Source organism: Neomonachus schauinslandi, chromosome 6, assembly GCF_002201575.2.
Source record: "Neomonachus schauinslandi chromosome 6, ASM220157v2, whole genome shotgun sequence".
Lineage (NCBI taxonomy): Eukaryota > Metazoa > Chordata > Mammalia > Carnivora > Phocidae > Neomonachus > Neomonachus schauinslandi.
In genome coordinates, this window is record NC_058408.1 from 35,041,552 (window position 1) to 35,059,535 (window position 17,984).

A 17,984-nucleotide genomic window follows, 5' to 3' on the forward strand; every position below is an offset into this window, starting at 1 on the left:
AAAGCTTTAGTCTACTTCCCTCCTCCTCATGTATGTCTGTAAACTCATCTCTCACCAGCTTGTAGCTTCCCACATCCCTATTTCTCACCACCATATACACATTTTCCCCTCCAGACCCTATATATGCATTCCCTTGGCCCCTCCCCAATTGCATACCTTCTTGCCTCTTGCCTCTAGGCCTTTGCACTTTATGGTTGGTTCTCTTTGTCCAAGAATGAACTTTGCCCTTTGCCTGGCTATTAGTGGCCTAAAAGGTTCACTTTTTCCTGGGCATTCTGTGACTCACACCCCAAAGACAGACCAAGTTGGACACCCCTTTGTGTTCCCAGCACCATTTCCTATCAATATCAGAGCACATGTCATACCTCCTCACCATCAATCCTTTGTCTTCCCGACATATACTAGAGCAATGTGAGAACCATGATTTAGCTTTATTCCTCTTTCTATCCCTAACATCTGGCCCCAAACCTACCACACAACCAGTGTTCAATATGTGTGTAGCAAGAATGGACAAGTAAATGAATGAGTGAGTAATGAACAAGCAATGTAACTAACAATATCCTTCCAGATGAATGTTGCCCTTCAAAGTTGTCACCTTTAGAGACTGGGCATTTATTCAAATGATACTGCCATTTCTCAAAATACTTTTGACCTTTTCTTGAAGAGAGGATCTCAGAGCTAACTTTCTGAGTCAAGGAAGAAATTAGATCCTATTGCTTTTTATTCACAGCTCATTTTAGCTCCTGAAAATGATATCACCCTCCGTGATCATCTAATCTTTTTAACCAAGCTTGATCCTTAAATATTTGACTATTTCTGTAGAAAGAATAAAATCAAATCTTCTCTGAAAAAAAAAAAAATGACCTGTGACAAATGAACAAAAATGTTCCCTCCCAAAGGAGTATCTTGGGAGGCTGGTCTAAAAGCAGAATCCAAAAGTACTCTGAGAAGTAACAGCAGTGAATGAGTACATGGCCCACCAAGGGGGCTGCTCCCAAAGCACATCTTTCATAAGGATGGGCCAATTATTGGCTGTTTGCTAAACTCAATCTCATCAGCAAAATTATTAAACATACCAAGAATACACAACTGTATAGTAACTGACCAGACCCAGTGGAACTGGTACTTGGCAGAGCTGAATTAATTAGATGGGTTGAGGATGGGGGATACAGAGAGGAAGCAGATATACAACGACTGCATGGCCAGGACGGGGGGCCTGGAGGTGCCCCTGTGCTCCCAGGAGTGGGCCTCTGCTGTCATCATGACACAGACTCAGGGTAAGTGTTGCCTTGTCACCACACCTACCACGTGGTGCCATCACCCCAAGCCTGGGGAGACAAAGCCACTGTGCTCCCCATAAGCCCAAGCCCACAAGGCTCAGAGTCCCCCTCTCCTATCCACTGCCATCTCCAGGAAGCATACCTTAAAATCCATCATGATGTCTTGAAGCTGGAACCTCCTGTCCAGGTCCAACTGCAGAGAGACAGAGTTCACATCTGGAAGGACAAAAAGTAGAAACTTTAGAACAGAGAAATTCTATCTTCCCCGCCCTGAAGAAGGCTCTGGACTCTACTAGCTCTGGGAAGTCAGAAACATTAAGCTCCATCCTCTGATTTCCCTCTTGGAGACGAATGGTACCAACATGCTTCTCCCTATATTTCCTACTCAAGAGCCCATCTGTCGTTAGCCAAATTTCCTTCCCATCATCTCTTGATGATCCTAACACACTAAAGGATTTCAGTGTGTCTGTTCTACAAGCTCGATTCCTTCAACGAGCTCACTGTAACTAAGTGTGATGAAATAAAGGCATTCTTCGCATTTCTTACCCTTTCCTTAACTTCCAGCAAATTCTTCTACCTACAGCATCTGAGAGACCTCAAACACAGAGGCAGAACGTCTGTCAACCACACATGTCCCACCACCATAAGAAATGCCTGGGACACCCAAAAGGGCTCCCGAGCACCCCCCCAACCAACCCCCACCCTGTGGGACCTCCCACAAGTTTAGGCCCCTGCAGGGGGCCAGAGCTTACCATTCTGTGACTGCCACCAACGCATGGGGCCCGAGGACGAAACCACATTCTCCACTCGGTGACTATTGTAATTGTGAGGCAACCTAGAATCACACTTGCAGCATTTCATCTGCCACTGTGGGACAAGACAACAGAGCCTCGTGGGTGGGGTCCAAAGAGGATTCCCCCTGCATCCTGAGAGCCTAGAAGATTCCCTCCGTGAAAATCCTACCCCCAAGGATCCACTGGTTTCAGTAATACCCTTGGAAGGATTAGTCTCTTAAAACAAGGCTATTGGTCATCTTTGAATGTAATTCTTTTGTGTTCCTCCTGATATATAGATAAGTGAATAGTGAGGAGGCATTATTGCCAGGAAAGAGGTGTGAGGTGGCAGAAAAACGTTGGTACAGAACATTGCCTCAAAGAGAAATTTGAGGGGTGTCTGGGTGGCTCAGTCGGTTAAGCGTCTGACTCTTGGTTTCGGCTCAGGTCGTGACCACGGGGTTGTGAGATCAAGCCCCACATCGGGCTCCACACTCAGCAGAGTCTGCTTGGGAGTCTCTCTCTCCCTCCCCCTTGCCCCTCCCCGTGCCTGCTCTCACCCTCCAAATAAATAAATAAATAAATATCTTTAAAAAAGAGAGAGAAACCTGAAAAGAGTATCAGGAACAAAAAGAAGAAAAGATGAGGAACTCACTTTAATTTAGCCTCTCCTATGTGCTAGGTACAGGTTAGAGAGTTTTATATCTCATCTCACCTAATGCTGGCAGCTCCAGGGAAAACTGAGTTTCTGAGCATCAAGGAGAGGGGGCACAGAAAAAAAGGACAAGGGAATTTGGGGTTCTGGTCCTAGCTCTGTGTTACCCCATTTTCTAGGCTCAGTTTTCTCCTCTGTAGATTGAGTGAGGCTGAAATAGAATTCATTCCACACATTCAACAAGTATTTATTGTGTGTGTACTATGTGCTAGACCCTGCTCTGGGCTCTGGAGTTATAGCAGTGAACAAAATAAAGACCCTGCCCTTAGGGAGCCAACATTACAGTAACATTTGGCTGATCTCAAAGGCCTTCCAGCACCGATGTCTGGGACTTAAGGATGCTTCCCAGGTTTGGCATTTCCTACCCACAGGAAAGAATCTGAGGGTCCCCAACCAAATGAAGCTTTGTGGTTAGGTGGTCCCAACGCCAGGAATGCATAGGACAGAGGAAATCTGCCGCCCTGGGGCTGAGAGCAAGAGTCCCCGCACGAAGATCGAGGTCAGAGTGGGCGGCCAAAAAGGAAACAACTTCACTGGGGAGCTCCCCGCAAAACCACACCTTCCCTGGCCTGCCCATGCCCTGGAGTGAGACAAGAGACAGAACTGAACCCCAGTGGCTCCACAGCAGGCAGAGATCACCAAGCAAAAGAACAGGGCCAGAGTACATGGCCCTTGTTCTATTAGTTTATATGTGTGCGCGCACACACATACCCCGCAGAGACAGCATGACCTTGCTTCAGCTCCCCCATGCAACACAAATAAATTCTGTTTTCTCTAAGTTACCATGGTACCAGATCTTGTGCGTAGCGTAAAGAACACTGTTCAGAGGGCTCCATATTCACCCACAAGTAGAAGCTTGGACAAGAACCTCACTGGCCTGCTGTTCCTTCTGGGTGGGGACAACTGTATCTCCAAATACCGCATGCCTCTGCTTTCCCCTACGACCTCCACTCACCAGAACCAGGGAAAAGCTTTCGCTTCTCCAAGGCCTTCTAGCTCCTGAACCTCCGCCCTGTCCAGGGAAGGTGATAAGCCAATAAGACTGACGTCTTAGAACGGGCAGTGTCTGCGGAACTGATTAACCTGACAGGTCAGGCCCGAAGGGATTGAGTTAATATGCTGAGCCTGTGCCTGGGGTTATGGAAATTCCTTGTCCAACACCCATCTTCCCTCTCCACTGCTGACAAAGCTTGGGGCAGTGCGGAAGCTGAAGGGGAGCCTCGGCTTCCCACCCCGCTTTCCAGCTCTCACCTCCAAAATAAGAGAATTGTCATCCTTCCTAGTGCTTGGAGGTTTCCTCATTGGGTCTGAAAGTGCTTTATTAAACAATAATTGTATGATATTTAATGTTCAAATAATGGCTAGCACATGTGCCCTGTACAGAGCATTCATTGCCTCCCTCCCCTTTACTGCCCCTCCCTCCCTGCTCACTGCCCCACCCTCCCCACCCACTGCCCCCCCCTGCTTCTGCCCCTCCCTCCCCGCTCTGCCCCTCCCTCCCCTTCACTGCCCCTCCCTCCCTGCTCACTGTCCCTCCCTCCCCGCTTGCCCTGCTACATTTTTTCTTCATAGTACGTATCTCCACTTGAAATATTGTACACTTATTGTCTATTTATTTGCTTATATTAACTGTTTACTACAAATGTATACTCCACAAGGGCTTCCCTTCCTGTATCCTCAGTGCTTAGAAAAGTGCCTTGCACATAGTATGAATAGTAAATACTCAATAAGTGCTAACATTTTAATTATCATAGACATTCTCTTCCCGCAGTCAGGGAGTTTAAAAGGAGGGATGGGGGAGGGAGGTAATAAAACAGCAATATTATGTGACAGAGAGCCCACTATGGGCCAGGTACTATACTAGGAGTTTGAATACGGAAAACCTATTTAAGCCTCACAACAGCCCTATGTGGTAAGGAATATTATTCCCATTTTATTTATTTATTTTTTTATTTTTAAAGATTTTATTTATTTATTTGACAGAGAGACAGCGAGAGAAGGAACACAAGCAGGGGGAGTGGGAGAGGGAGAAGCAGGCTTCCCGCGGAGCAGGGAGCCCGATGCGGGGCTCAATCCCGGGACCCTGGGACCATGACCTGAGCCAAAGGCAGACGCTTAACGACTGAGCCACCCAGGCACCCCTATTCCCATTTTATATATGTGAAAAGTGAGGCTCAAAAAGGCTAGTGACTTTTCTACTGACTGACAGCCAATGTCAGCCCCTGCACCAATCAACACTAGAAAGGGTCCCTTATCACCTCCCCCTCCTCTCTCTCCCTTTCTCCCCCTCCCTCTCTCTCTTTCCCTCCCTCCCTCTGTGTCATCCTCTCGCTTCTGCTAGGAAACCAGGTGGGTGCACAGACATCACAGGAAGCATGGTAAAGGGTGACAATCTCTGTCTCACTCAAAGGGCTTCGCCTGACCCTGCACTGACCATGGGGGAGCCTAAGGTGGAGAGAGCACTTTGGGAAGAAAGCTGGCTTCTCAGGCTGACCCAGCTCAGTTAACACAGAAATTGTAGATGTGTCAGTTGCTGAAATCAATACCTGAGCACTTAAAATAATCCTTTCTGGGCAAGAGAAGCCTTTTGCTGGAATCTGACTCTCCTCCAGAATCCTATTTTGGTCGCTGGCAGTAAGCGTGCCCCTCTCCCCACTCTGCACTTCCCCATTCCCCTCTCGGGGGCAAACTTTTCCACTACCCAGCCTCTGTCTGCACTCAGCACATGTCCCCCAGAGAGACAAGGGCCAGCTGCCTTCCGGCCGCCTGTCACCAGAGCTCCCTCCCCAGCTCTGCTGGGACCTGATCCCGGCCTGTTCCCTGGCCAACACAGCGCCAGAAACAAGGCTCTTTCTTTCCTCAGGCCTGGGGCACCAGAGCTAGAACAGCTCAACCTGGAACTGGAAATGACCTTGATGGTCCCCAAAGGATGAAATATTATGTAACCATTAAAAAGACTGCTCCCAGGGGGCGCCTGGGTGGCTCAGTCGTTAAGCGTCTCCCTTCGGCTCAGGTCATGGTCCCAGGGTCCTGGGATCGAGCCCCGCATGGGGCTCTCTGCTCCGCGGGAAGCCTGCTTCTCCCTCTCCCACTCCCCCTGCTTGTTTCCTCTCTCATTGTGTCTCTCTGTCAAATAAATAAATAAAATCTTTAAAAAAAAAAAAAAAAAGACTGCTCCCAGGAAGTTTTTCATTACTCGGGGAAAATGCTGACATTATAATGTTTTATGAAGAACAAAAGTTGGGCATAAACGTGTATATGTCATGATCTCAAAGACATAAATTTAAAGGGAAAGAAAGTGTTTGGAAGGAAATATGCCAATAGATTAGGTTGAACCATATGAAATGGGTGATATTCAGCCAATCTGACCTACAAAAATGGCCACCACATGCAGCTTAACCTAATATCTCTGGGTAATAGGATGGCAGGGAACTTTTTTCCTTATTTGTTATTCTTTAATAATATTAAACTTTAATACCTTGGATATATATTCACTTTTATACCCAGGAAAATAGACATTATTATAAAATAAAACAAACTAAAAAATGTCCAGGGTGTTCAGTGGGGCTTTTTACCCTGCCTCCTGGCTCAGGTTTCCTAGTGAGCCTGGGGGTGCCCCACACCCGCCCCACCTTCCTTCCACGTGTGCAGGCACTGATGGTAAGATCAGATGCTCTTGTGGGCTTAAAACCTACGTGCTGCTTATCACAGAAACATAGCTAAAGGAGGGATTTATTGCAATCCTTAGAGACAGGCTAAGCCAACAGGCTCGGGACAGGTATTTTAAGTGGCTCTGCTTGTCAACCAGCCAGCTGGATGGAGACCTGAAATAGAGCGGCTTATGGCAGAAGCCCACATGAAGACAAGCTGCTAACTTCCTCTTTCCCTCTGGGCCTCAGTTTCCCTTTCTATTTATTCTTGTATGCCTACGTGAATATGTGTATAATAAATGCCTGTGCGTGACTCTCAACGCGAGGCTCTTCCCCTCCTGTGTGCTACATGCCTCTGGCGAAGCTCTCAGCTGCAGCAGCCCCCCTCTCTGGGGTCAACTGGCCAATGTTCTCCTGGCTGAGCTACCTCAGAGACTCGGCCTTGTTATCAATCCAGCCTGTCAGGCCTCCAGCCAGTTTGGCTCCTACTTGCTCTCCATCTGGAAAGGCTGGGCCTCTTCCCTTATCCTGGAGCTTTCTAGAAGCTCGCCCGAAGACAAACCCTCCCAGAAAGCTAGGGGGAGGGCAAAGGAGAGAGCAAGATCCAGCAGGAGCCTGAATCAGGTGGAAATAGGTGGGAAAAGGAGGGTAAATGCAAATCGAAGCTCTGTGCCTTTGTAGAACACAGAGCTAATTCGAGGGGGAAACAGGAAAACCGCCTCTGGTTTTCATGGCCCAGCTCCCTCCCATGAGCAAGCCAGAGGCTGCTTGCATCTATCTAAGGAGATAGCATCAGGGTCATGGCTGCCAGCCAGGGCCTAAAGAAAGGAAGCCAGGACAAAAAAAAAAAAAAAAAAAAAAAACAGCTGTCTGCAAGAGAAGGCATTCTCTCCACTTCAGCTTCCTCGTTGGTAATATGCAGGCATGGAATACGATAATGAAGTTTCGTCTTGCTCTAACATGCTATTAGAATTCTCCCCTACTCCAGCTTATCTGCTTAGAAGTTTAAAACAGTCCAAACAAGAATGCAAAGGAAGGAAGAAAAAAAAAAAGACATTAACCAGATGCCATACTGGAGAAATACTCCTCTCAGCTAAGTGGGCAGAAGAAGGGGCCCTTACGGCCCGTGGTCAGCTAGGCCTCCATTAGACCCCACTGGGATCCACAAGCCTCAGCCTTTCTTAGTCAGTGGATATTGCCAGTGAAGGTCAAAAGTCGGGTTCTGCTGTGGTGCCGAGGAGGAAAGCCCCAGTGCATAAGGCACTTTCAACTTCATCTTTTCTCTTATCATGAAGTAACACCTTCACCAAAGCTTAACTCAACGCTGCCCTCATGCCATCCAAACTAAGTTCAGGAGGCTGACTCTGAAGCTGGTTAGAAATGATGTGTACCACACACCCAGAAATTACACTGCACCAGGCTCTCTCCTGAGCACTGTGCATACATTATCTCATGTCATCCTTCCAAAATCTCTGAGGTCGGTATTTTACATTAAACGGTAGGTATACTCATTTGACAGATAGGAAAGCAAGTCTTAGAGAAGTTAAGAAATGTGTCCAAGTCCATAAAGCTGTGAAGGGATAAAGCAGAGATTTCTGTCCCAGGATGTCTGCCCCTAAACCTTCTAGCCCTGTTCTAATTCAAGGGACACAGTGGTCACTTGGCAGCCACTGGCAGAGACCAGAGTTGGCTGTCAGGATGCTCCCTGCCTTCTCCCCTGGAAAGGACAGCCTCAGCCCCAGCCTGGAGCTCTCCAGAAACAGAGATATTTCCCTAGACCCAAGTGCAGAGAATTGCTTTGCTTGTCGGGACCTCTGCAGGCTCTGCCAGTGACATGGTTCCTACAGCCCCCGAGGAAAAAGAAGCAAAGTAGGTCTGCAAGATGTTGCCGAGACTTCCGGGGGACCTGAACCCCAAAAGCAATGGCGTGAGACCAGCCCAGCAAAGTTTGAGGCCACTCAGGTTTGTCCAGGCCTTCCCATTACATCTCTCCCCCCTCTTCTGTCCTTCTAGCCCCACAAGCTGTACTCCCCAGCCCGTAACAACCAGGACCCAAGAATCTCACATGCCACCAACCCAAATTTTGCTTCCTCCTGATGGTAACACTTTCCCCCAATGTCCCTATCCATGTCCTTCTATCCCTCAAAACTTACCCATCCTGGCCTTTACTTTTTTGGAACCCTTCACAAAAGCCACAGCTAATTTTCTGGTAAGCAAACCCTGGCTGAGATATAACAGTTGATGACAGATTGATACGGTGCTTTTCCCAAGAGTGTTTGTATTTCAGACAAAGGACGCAACAATGCTTCATCCAAAAGAGCAGATACCCAGTGGCAGGAGCTTTGGAAGTTTCAGAACTGCTGAGAACTTCTGGGAAACAGGAGGGCAAAAGGCAGTCCCAAAGTACAGAAACATAAGGAGCTCACACATCCTCCGCCTACATATCAGCCATGCCAAAGGTCCAGAAAACAGACAATAGTCAAACAAAGAAAGGCAGTGGTTGCTGGGGGATGTGCGTGTGGATGCACTGACATGCATGTGTGCATGTGTGCATGTGTGCATGTGTGCGTGTGCGTGCGTGCGAGCGAGTGTGTGTGTGTGTGTGTGTTGGAATGGAGGGGATATCAATGGGCTACTACTTCTCAGCGTGTTTCCAAGAGATAAACATAACAGCTGTTGGGTTTACACAGCTCATTAACCTGAGGAATGCACTGGGTAAAACTGTTATTAAGGCAGCTGGGTAATTAAGTTTTCCCCCAGCAAGGGAGGGAGTGGGAGATAAATAAAGCATTTAGGGGAGCAGACACAACGTTGGAGGAGACATTTTCAGAAGCAGAAATCAGGGCTAGAAAGCTTCCAGGCAAAACGCACTGGTCCCTGGGGAGCTGAAGCAGCCCACAGGGCTGACCAGAAGGGCACGGCTCAGCCCCTGCCAGTAGAGAAGCCCCTGCCTGAGAGAGACCATGATGAACCCACGGGGTCACACAGAGCGCAGCCACCTCTGAGAAGCAGGCGGAGATGCCAGAGCTGAGCAAACACAAGGGCCAACTAACCCAACTCCTTCATTTCACCAATGGAGAAATGGTGGTCTAGAGAGAACCCAGGAGCTAGCAAGGTCACATCCCTCATCGCAGTGTCAGAGCCAGGATCAGGACCAGAGAGTCCCCACCCCCGGGCAGGACAACTTCGCTAACCGTGATTGCCTCCAGATTCTCCCACAGTCCACTGCAGACCAGATTGACAGCGGCCACCTTGGGAGCAGAGTTGATTTCAAGAAGTATGCGAGTGGGTATCCTAATAAGGGAGGAATTGCTCAGGAGTGTGATTCACAGATGGGGCGGCCTCTGCCTGCACACACAGGTGCCAGGAGGAGGGTGTGTAAGGGGAGAGAGGATGTAACATTTAGTGTCTTGCAGACACCGGCCAAGGTTACTTGGCTCATTCCTTTTTTTTTTTTAATGGCATTTGACAGTTTCTTTCTTTCTTTTTTATTTTTTTTAAAGATTTTATTTATTTATTTATTTATTTATTTAAGAGAGAGAAACAGCATGAGAGGGGAGAGGGTCAGAGGGAGAAGCAGGCTCCCCGCTGAGCTGGGAGCCCGACGTGGGACTCGATCCCAGGAGTCCGGGATCATGACCTGAGCCGAAGGCAGTTGCTTAACCGACTGAGCCACCCAGGCATCCCTGGCTCATTCCTTTATACGGTCCTCGCAACCACTCACTGGGCAGGGTGCTGTCGTTCCTGTCATTTTTCAAATGAGGAGCTGACGCTGAGAAAAAGCACAGAAGAGAACAAGGATAAGGGGGCAAGATAGACATGCCTTGAGCTTTAGGGAACAGTGAGTCTACCCAGAGGTTAGTTAGAAACTAAAGGAAGGAGGACAAGGAGACAGGGCCATTTTGGGAAAGAACAGCCTGGGCCCAAGCTTGGATGGTTAAAGGGCAGTCAAGGCAGGCAGGCCTATGAAGGGCAAAGTTAGGGGAGGGGTACCCCAAAGCAAAGCTGGCCAAGTCCTATGTCCATTGCAAGGGTGGCAATATGGACCCCAAAACCACAGAAGCAAGTCCTCGAGGCTGATAGGATTTAGCCACTGAGACCAAATCGGGCAGAGGAGGTAGCAAGCGAACCGGAGCCAAACTCGGAGACCGGGAGCTGGGAGAAACAATTTCGGAACTGGAACGAGTCCCCACTGCTCTTGCAACTCCCATTCCACTGAGTGCCACTGGGGTTGAGGGCAGGGGAATGAGCGGTGCAGAATGTCCAAGAGTCGTAAATCTCTGATGCACTTGCATTCATGCCACATCAGTGGGCAGACAGCAGGTGCTGGATGAGGTCGTGCTTGGATCAGGGCTCGCAAAGTCACGGAAATAGAACAGAAGCACTAACCAGAAGCTTCGACTTAAAGGTGTGTATGTGGGGGCAGGAGTTGGTAGGAAGGGGTGAGGGAGAGAATGCAGAGAGGCAGGTACCAGGAATGCAGCTCTGCATCATGCCTCATCTCCAGCTGGGGCTGCCCGGTACACCCCCCATCTCTAACTCCTCAGAAAACTCGACACCTGTGTGTTTCCATTAAAAGTCTGGGGTCCCAGCACACATCCAAACCCTCCCAATAGTGCACAGAGGTAACAAGCGCCCGACAGGAAGCCTTGTGAAAATTAAGGGAGATAATTTCTGTAAAACTTTTAGTATGAGGTCTGGGACACATAACATGTGCCTAATAAATTACAGCTGCTATACGTAACATTTGATAATAGAATATATTAAACTTAAAAACTGAAATTGGAAGTCAGCGGAGTTAAAATCCTGATTCCAAATTTTCATCACACAGCCACTTCCGTAGCCAACGAGGGTTCAGGGAGAACATCTGCACAGAGCACTAGAAGGGACTGTGTGCCTTTAGTGTGTGTCTTCCTTGCTGTCAACCAATAGCCTCTAGGAGGTTAGGCGGGTAAGAGAGGGAGAAAGGGCAATGGAACAAGGGAGAGGTGGCAGGTAGGGGGGACAGAAGCTGGCTCTCAGCTGTCAGCTCATTCCCAAAGAAACTTGGGGCCAGGAGCAAACCTCAAGACCCTTTCATCTAACGCTCACCCATGGAAGAGGAAGTTAAGGCTTAGAGAGGGGTAATATCTTGCCGAAGATCACACCACAAGTTAGTGGCAGACCTGGAACTACACACTGCATTCAAGATGCCCTATCTTCTACTCTCAAAAAGAGGCTGCATAGCTTTCTTCCCCCTTACAGAAAAGCAGGGGGCGGACAGGGGGAGCCAATGTGTCTCAACTTTCACAGCAGCAAAATAGCTGAGATTTATCCATCCCCAGGGTTGCAAAAGTCTAGACTCCTCTCTTGCAAGCACCGTTTTGTTCTCAGGGGGCTGCTTAAGAGCCGGGAAGGGACGTGGCAACCTGCAGCATCTGAGACAGGCAGAGGGCAGGCCAAGGTGAAGCCAAAAGTCCAAGGCTTCAGGGACAGAGGCTGTGTAGACAGGGCTGGGGCTGAGGGGACATCCCAGCACAGGGGCTCTGTATTTCTCCTTGCTTCCCCTCCCAAAAGGCAGGTCAGCTCGAGGAAGGAAGTCAGCAGAAGTCTCCCCCAAATTTTTAGACATGGCTCAGTGGCCCCCGATTTTGAGGGCATGTGGAAAGGGAGCAGTGAAAACCATTCCGTTGCCTAGAAAGCTCAATACTGCCAGGTCCCCTGACGCTTGTGGAGTAATCTGGGCCCACAGGGAGTCCTGGTCTTATGCCGGCCATCTTACCCAACACTGTCAAAGCGGCTTCCCCACATCCAACTGGGTGAGATGCAGAAACCACAGTCATCTCTGCTCAGCATCTCCAAAGCCACTACTCAGTACCATCTGCCATTAAAAGTAGCCAAAAGATCCCTGGAGACTAGAAGGGCAGCAGGGCCCAGAGGCAGTATCAGATGCTACCTCCATCGTCCCAACGACAAGGACAGTCTGGAAAGAGGACACCGCAGAGGACCCAAGTCTCCTTCACGGCAATCAATCTCTCTCACGCCCCTTCTCTCTGTATTTCTTTCTCTCTTTCTCTGAAAAGACTAGAAGACTCAGGGAAAACTCCTCCCTCACACATTCCTTTGTCCAAACCTTTGGTTTCAGGGCAGAAAAAATGGCCAAATGAGACATGCAGTCGGAAAACAAGGAAACACTAAGTGGTTTCAACTTTGGTAAACACAAGGCACCAAGAATGACCCCCACCTTGTTGAAGAGAAAAGAAAAGAAGCCAATGTTCCTCCAAAAAAGGTCCAGAGGCGTGTCGAAGAAAACTCACAACAGCTCTTTGAAGAACTCAGTTGCCTAAATGGGGAATGTTAACTGACATACATCAAAGTGTTTGGGTTTCTAGATTGTTCAGCTCGCATTCATTACGTATCAGCTGAGTCGCTGAACCCCCTCGCTGGCCTCATCGCTTCCTTGTCTATCTTGCTGATTCATGTCCTCTAACAGCAGCTGGGGTGTTTACCACTTGCCTGAGGGGACCCACAAGGCTGAGAGGTAAGTAAGTTGGCTCTTCATACAGGGCAACCGTAAAACATAGAAGGTCAACTCCAGCCTACAATCAAATATTCTCCCGCTAGCTCTGTCTACTCATTTCCCAACACTGGCCAAAGAGATGGTGGCAAACAGTGACCATGGCACCACTCAGTTCATCCCATGGCAAGAACACAACCCGTGCACACATCCCACCACCCATGCTCCGTCAGCCTTGACGTCGCCCACCACAGATGACACGTACACTCTCCGATCTAAAAGATCAACATTCATCTGATCATTCCCAAGACTTGAAAAACTGTCCTACCCAGACCCGAAGATTGAGGAAAGACTCCAGCTGTATCAAGCAGAAGGGAGAAGAGAGCCATTCAGCTAATCCTGAAGACGTTTTCTCTCGCCCAGTGAAGGAGAAAATCCTTTAGAGGCAGAGATCTGGCCCTAGGCTTTTCTTGCACCCCCCACAGTGCATGCAGTGGTGGCTAGCCCAAATACACTCTAGGCATTGTGTGAACAAAGGGCAGCCTCACCCACCCCACTCCACCTTGTTTTCTCCAGTCCTGGAGGCCATGGTGGTCGGACCTACCTCGCCATACTGGGTGCAGTAGGTCTCAGGCTTGGTCAGTCCGCAGGTGGACGAAGCTCGGAGAAACCGGGTCCTCCCGATGAGCAGGTCCCCGACAGGGGGATAGCAGGCCCCACGGGAGCAGGCTTGCTGGGCACACAGGAGGCCGGGGCAGACTGAAGCCACAGGGGTGTTGGGGAATAGCCTAGAGAGAGGAGGGCCCCACCAGGCCACCCCAGTATTCCCCCAGGGAAGCATAAATCAGCAAGCCTAGCCCCTTTCCCTCACGCCTGCTCCCACTCAGTGGTGGCGGTAAGGACTGGACCCCTGATGCTATCAGGTAAAAAAAGCTGATTTCGTGTTCTGTAACCTGTAATTTAAAAAGGAAAGGAGGAGAAATGCTGGCCACCAGAAACCCTGGATGATCCTGAAATGTGGCCTCCATATGTGGCTTTTAGGATCAAGTTGCAGGCACACGCTCAGCCACTGGGACACACTCCTCAATCCCTTCACTTGCAGCCTGGCCTCGGTCAGCATCCGGAGCAGGGCTCGCTGCTCACCATCTGTGCAAAGCTGGGAGATGCCGCCATTCTTTCTGCTCCTTTCTCTGCAAGGTGGACGCAGCCACACTTTGCGAGTGCCCGGCTACAGTCCACTGTAAAACCCAGCCGGGATGGCTCCGGAACCAGCAAGATAGTGAAAGGCTGGGCAATTAGCTGTGCAGGCCACTTGGGGAACCACGAGCCACCCTCAGGTAGGAATAAGAAGACACTTGGGAGCCTCTCAAGAGAGGCAGAGAATCGTCTTTCCCAAAGGCCCAAAGGAGCAGGGAAACCCCACTGGGGCCCCAGGAGACAAGTGTTCTAAACTGAAGGATGACAGAGTGACGGATGATGCTCACACTTTGGTTCACAGTCCTCCTACCTGTGGCTGTCCCCTCCCTGCTATAGAACAGGGCCTGGAGGGATGGGAAGGGGACACTTACCAAAGCACAGGAGGAGGAATGGCCTCATCTTCAGCCACTGGGGAAAGCCCCTCAGAGGACCTCACCTGGGACAGAGCAGAGCAGCTTGGATAAAACAATACAAACCCTAAGGCACGCTAGCCCCCTTTACGTAGCCTCCTCCAACCTAGGATACTTGTACGCAGCAGGTACTTCTGTAGCCAAAAGTTTGGAAAATGCCAGAGCCCTGGACCCCTGTCCCCACTGGCGTGTGACTCACACTGTACCCCCCCCCACCCCCCGAGACTTCATCTTCCCCCTCTGAGATGGAAGGGAAAGAGGGTTGGCCCTTCCCGGCCCACATAGTCGTAAGGACAATATAGGGAGCAGAAAAGGGCTGGGTCCTTTGCAGGAGAGGCGCTATCGAGATGTCCAAGGCCTTGTTGCTGCCCCCAAGAAACAGAACTGGCCTTTCTCAGGGCTTGGCCCAGCCTGCAGGCCAAAAGGTGAGTGGGTCCAAGTGGCTGAGGGCCTAGAAGCGAGGTCTCTCTGCCACTGGCATGGTCTCCAGTACCACCCGGGCCTCCCTGAGGGTGAGGCTGTGGTGACCACAACTCTGAGCTAAGCAGGTAGCTGGGACAGGATATGATGGGGAGAAAGGCGAGCCTGCAGCATTTAAAAAGTGAGCGAGGGGGCGCCTGGGTGGCTCAGTTGGTTAAGCGACTTGCCTTCGGCTCACGTCATGATCCTGGAGTCCCTGGATCGAGTCCCGCATCAGGCTCCCTGCTCGGCAGGGAGTCTGTTTCTCCCTCTGACCCTCCCCCCTCTCTCTCATTCTCTCTCTCTCAAATAAATAAATAAAATCTTTAAAAAAAAAGAAAAAGTGAGTGAGGATTTCATCTGAACTGGAAGCATCTCAAAATGGCTCCCATTATGGCTCAGGGCTGTGCAGGAGGACAGCCGCAGAGCCCGGATTCCGGAGGCTGACGCTGGATACTTGAAGCGTCCCTCCAGGAGGCAGGCTGGCAGGCCTAGCCTGCAGAGGCATGCCCCACCCCTGCTCATGCAGTGCCCAGCTCTGCCTTGGTTTGGATGCGTGTCTGCTCCAAAGACAGCCACAAGGTCCTCTGGCTAGGGTGGAAAAAGGGCGGCGGGGGGTGGCAAGGCAGGAGCAGAGAGGGAGCTGGGGCCCCTCCTGGTGTCTTTACAGTCCACATCCTAATACCTAGAAATCATGCCTTCCAATCCTCTCCCAGAAGAGTCAGGGGCCCCAGGAAGAGACAGGTGGCCTGAGGTTGCACAGCTAATCATGGCCCAAGAGGGAGACCCACTTTTTGGTGTCCATCCGGTGCTCTTTCTGCCCTCCTGCCCCCAGGCTGGAATCCCCCACAACCAGGCATCGGAGTGGCCCTTGGAAGAGCTCTAGCTGGGCCAGCCCACACTTTCCACTTCTCTTTGTGCTCAGCCCGGATCTGAAGCTGCTTTCTTCTAAGTCACTGAGACACTTCTCCGATGTGAAAAAGCAACCCAAACAATGGCAGACATTTGACCTAGCCTTTGCAGGTGACCTCCCTGAAGGAGGAATGAATCAGGCCCTGCAGCCAGGCCCCAGACACCCAGAGACACAGACAGCCCTGCTCCCGCGCCTGGCCCCCACCGGGCAGGGGAAGGCAGGTAACGTACCTTGCTCCGTACTGCGCTCTTCTCTCTCTAGATGGCCTCTAACAGCACCCCTTGAATGTGGGGTCTCCTCTCCTGGCTCCCAGTTTTTAAAGAAGGGCCTTACCTCTGGAGACTCCCCAGCTGGGCGTCGCCCACTGCAGGGCGGTTCTCAGGAATCCGGTGGCTGGCACGCCCATCTGCCGTCACTGCACCCCCACCCCCACCCCCACCCCCCAGGACAGGACTGGGCAGGTGGGTCGGTTTCAGAGGCCTCACAGAAAGCTCATCGGTCCCCGGCTGCCTATGGGTGCCTGTGGGGGCAGGCAGGGGCGGGATGGTGGTGAAGGGAGCCACTGCAAACAGAAAGCCCCAGGCGACTGTCAGTGACTCCCAGGAGGCAGAGAAGGGCACTCACATTTGTGATAGGCACTGCATTTGGCACTTCCCCAAGGCCCACAGGACTCAGCTTCGTCTTGTGTCCTGGGCGGCCCTGGACAGAAGACCAAGCAGAGAACACAAAGATCAGGGCTCGTGTGTAGGCTGTTATTGCCCAGACCTGTCACTGGGCTACAAGGTGAATAGACCCAAACATCCAGGACCCTGGAAACCACCAGACCCCTCCCAAGGGAAAACTTAAAAAGTGGAAAATCCCTGCTTGGGGGGGAATTTGCAGGAGCTTTAGGTTCATCAGGAAGGGGGTCAAAGCCCAACTCACCCAAGGAAAGCTTAAGAGGAATAAACAGGAATAACCTCTAAATGCCTCCCCTCCGGATCCCTCTGCAGGTTGGCAGGGAGCCCTAGGACAGGTAACTACCTGTGAGTCATGCCCCCAGCTTCCTAAGGGCTGGTCTCCCAGCCCCTCCCTCCCCGGGCAAGAATGCCAGCCCGGAGGGCCAGAAAACAGACCTGACCTGACGCATAACTAGACCAACTTCCTCGGCCCGCCCCACCCCCCACCCCGCCCCAGGCCTCAGGACCCAGCTTCCTGCGTGGGACTTTTGGTGCCCTCCTGCCTGAGGGCCACTGGACATGGCAGTAACCAGGCCTAGACCGAGAGGCTGGTCTCAGAGGACGCTCGGCCCCCAGCTTAGGGTCAGGGGGCTTTCAGAGAGAGGTGGAAGGTCAGCCAGTTCATACGTTGGCCCTGCAGTTGCAGGAGAGCCTGCGTGGCATTGTTTTGGAACACAGCGCCTTGAAGTTTCTATTTAAAGGCGACTCTTAACTACCCAGTCCAGGCTGTCAGTGGCCCCCAAGCCGAAAGTTCTCTACAGTTTGAGGGTTAAGTCCAAGAAATTGGTTTGAGAAACCTTAAGGGGAAAATGTAGGATTTTGTGGATTAAACTGGGCATTTCTAACCCTTCGGTTCTAATTCAGTCCAATAAGTTGAGATGGGCAGAGGAAGTACTGTAATTAGCAAACGGGCATTAAGTTGTTTACACACATAACAGATACTCCACTAAATGTTAGTGTCTAGACCCCTGTAAGAATTCCAGTGAAATCTGGCTGAAGTCAGCCAGCCCGAGTCAGTGCGAGCAGCTTCCCTTCATGGGCCAGCCGCTGCAACAAGACCCCAGAGAGACCCCTATCACGTCCTCCAGAGAAAGATCACTGCTGCCACCCCCCCAGCCCCATCCCGGGGTTTTGAGCCCACCTGCCTGGTCTGTTTCTCTCCACTTCTCCAGCTCCCTGAACTCAAGGCTTCCAGGAAGTGTTCACCCTCCTGGAACTAACCCCTCCTTGGCCCACCACCAGGAAAGAGGATGTGACAAAGAACTCATTAATAGTTAACCAGCAGGAGCCGACAATCCCAGATCCTCAGACCAGGCGAGGCGGGCGTGTGGTGGGCCGCACACTGAGTCGCTGGAGCCCTTCAAATCCCCCT

The 17,984-nt window shown here is 50.8% G+C and overlaps 1 protein-coding gene across 3 annotated transcripts in view; it reads right to left on the reverse strand.

Annotated features, from left to right (window-relative positions):
* Positions 1 to 16,237, reverse strand: part of LAMB3 (laminin subunit beta 3) — a 39,466-nt gene extending 23,229 nt beyond the window's left edge. For 2 of the 3 annotated variants that reach the window (XM_021682746.1, XM_021682745.1), the window contains exons 1-3: positions 13,519 to 14,006; positions 2,033 to 2,147; positions 1,423 to 1,496 (exon numbers count right to left, since the gene is read on the reverse strand). In XM_021682746.1, coding sequence (XP_021538421.1) covers positions 1,423 to 1,496; positions 2,033 to 2,147; positions 13,519 to 13,755 — 426 coding nt within the window. In that variant the 5' untranslated portion in view covers positions 13,756 to 14,006. Of the gene's footprint in view, positions 1 to 1,422; positions 1,497 to 2,032; positions 2,148 to 13,518; positions 14,007 to 14,482; positions 14,548 to 16,123 lie in introns of those variants that run through there. The other variant, XM_021682747.2, reaches the window with a different exon arrangement.
* Between the last annotated feature and the right edge of the window lie 1,747 nt (positions 16,238 to 17,984).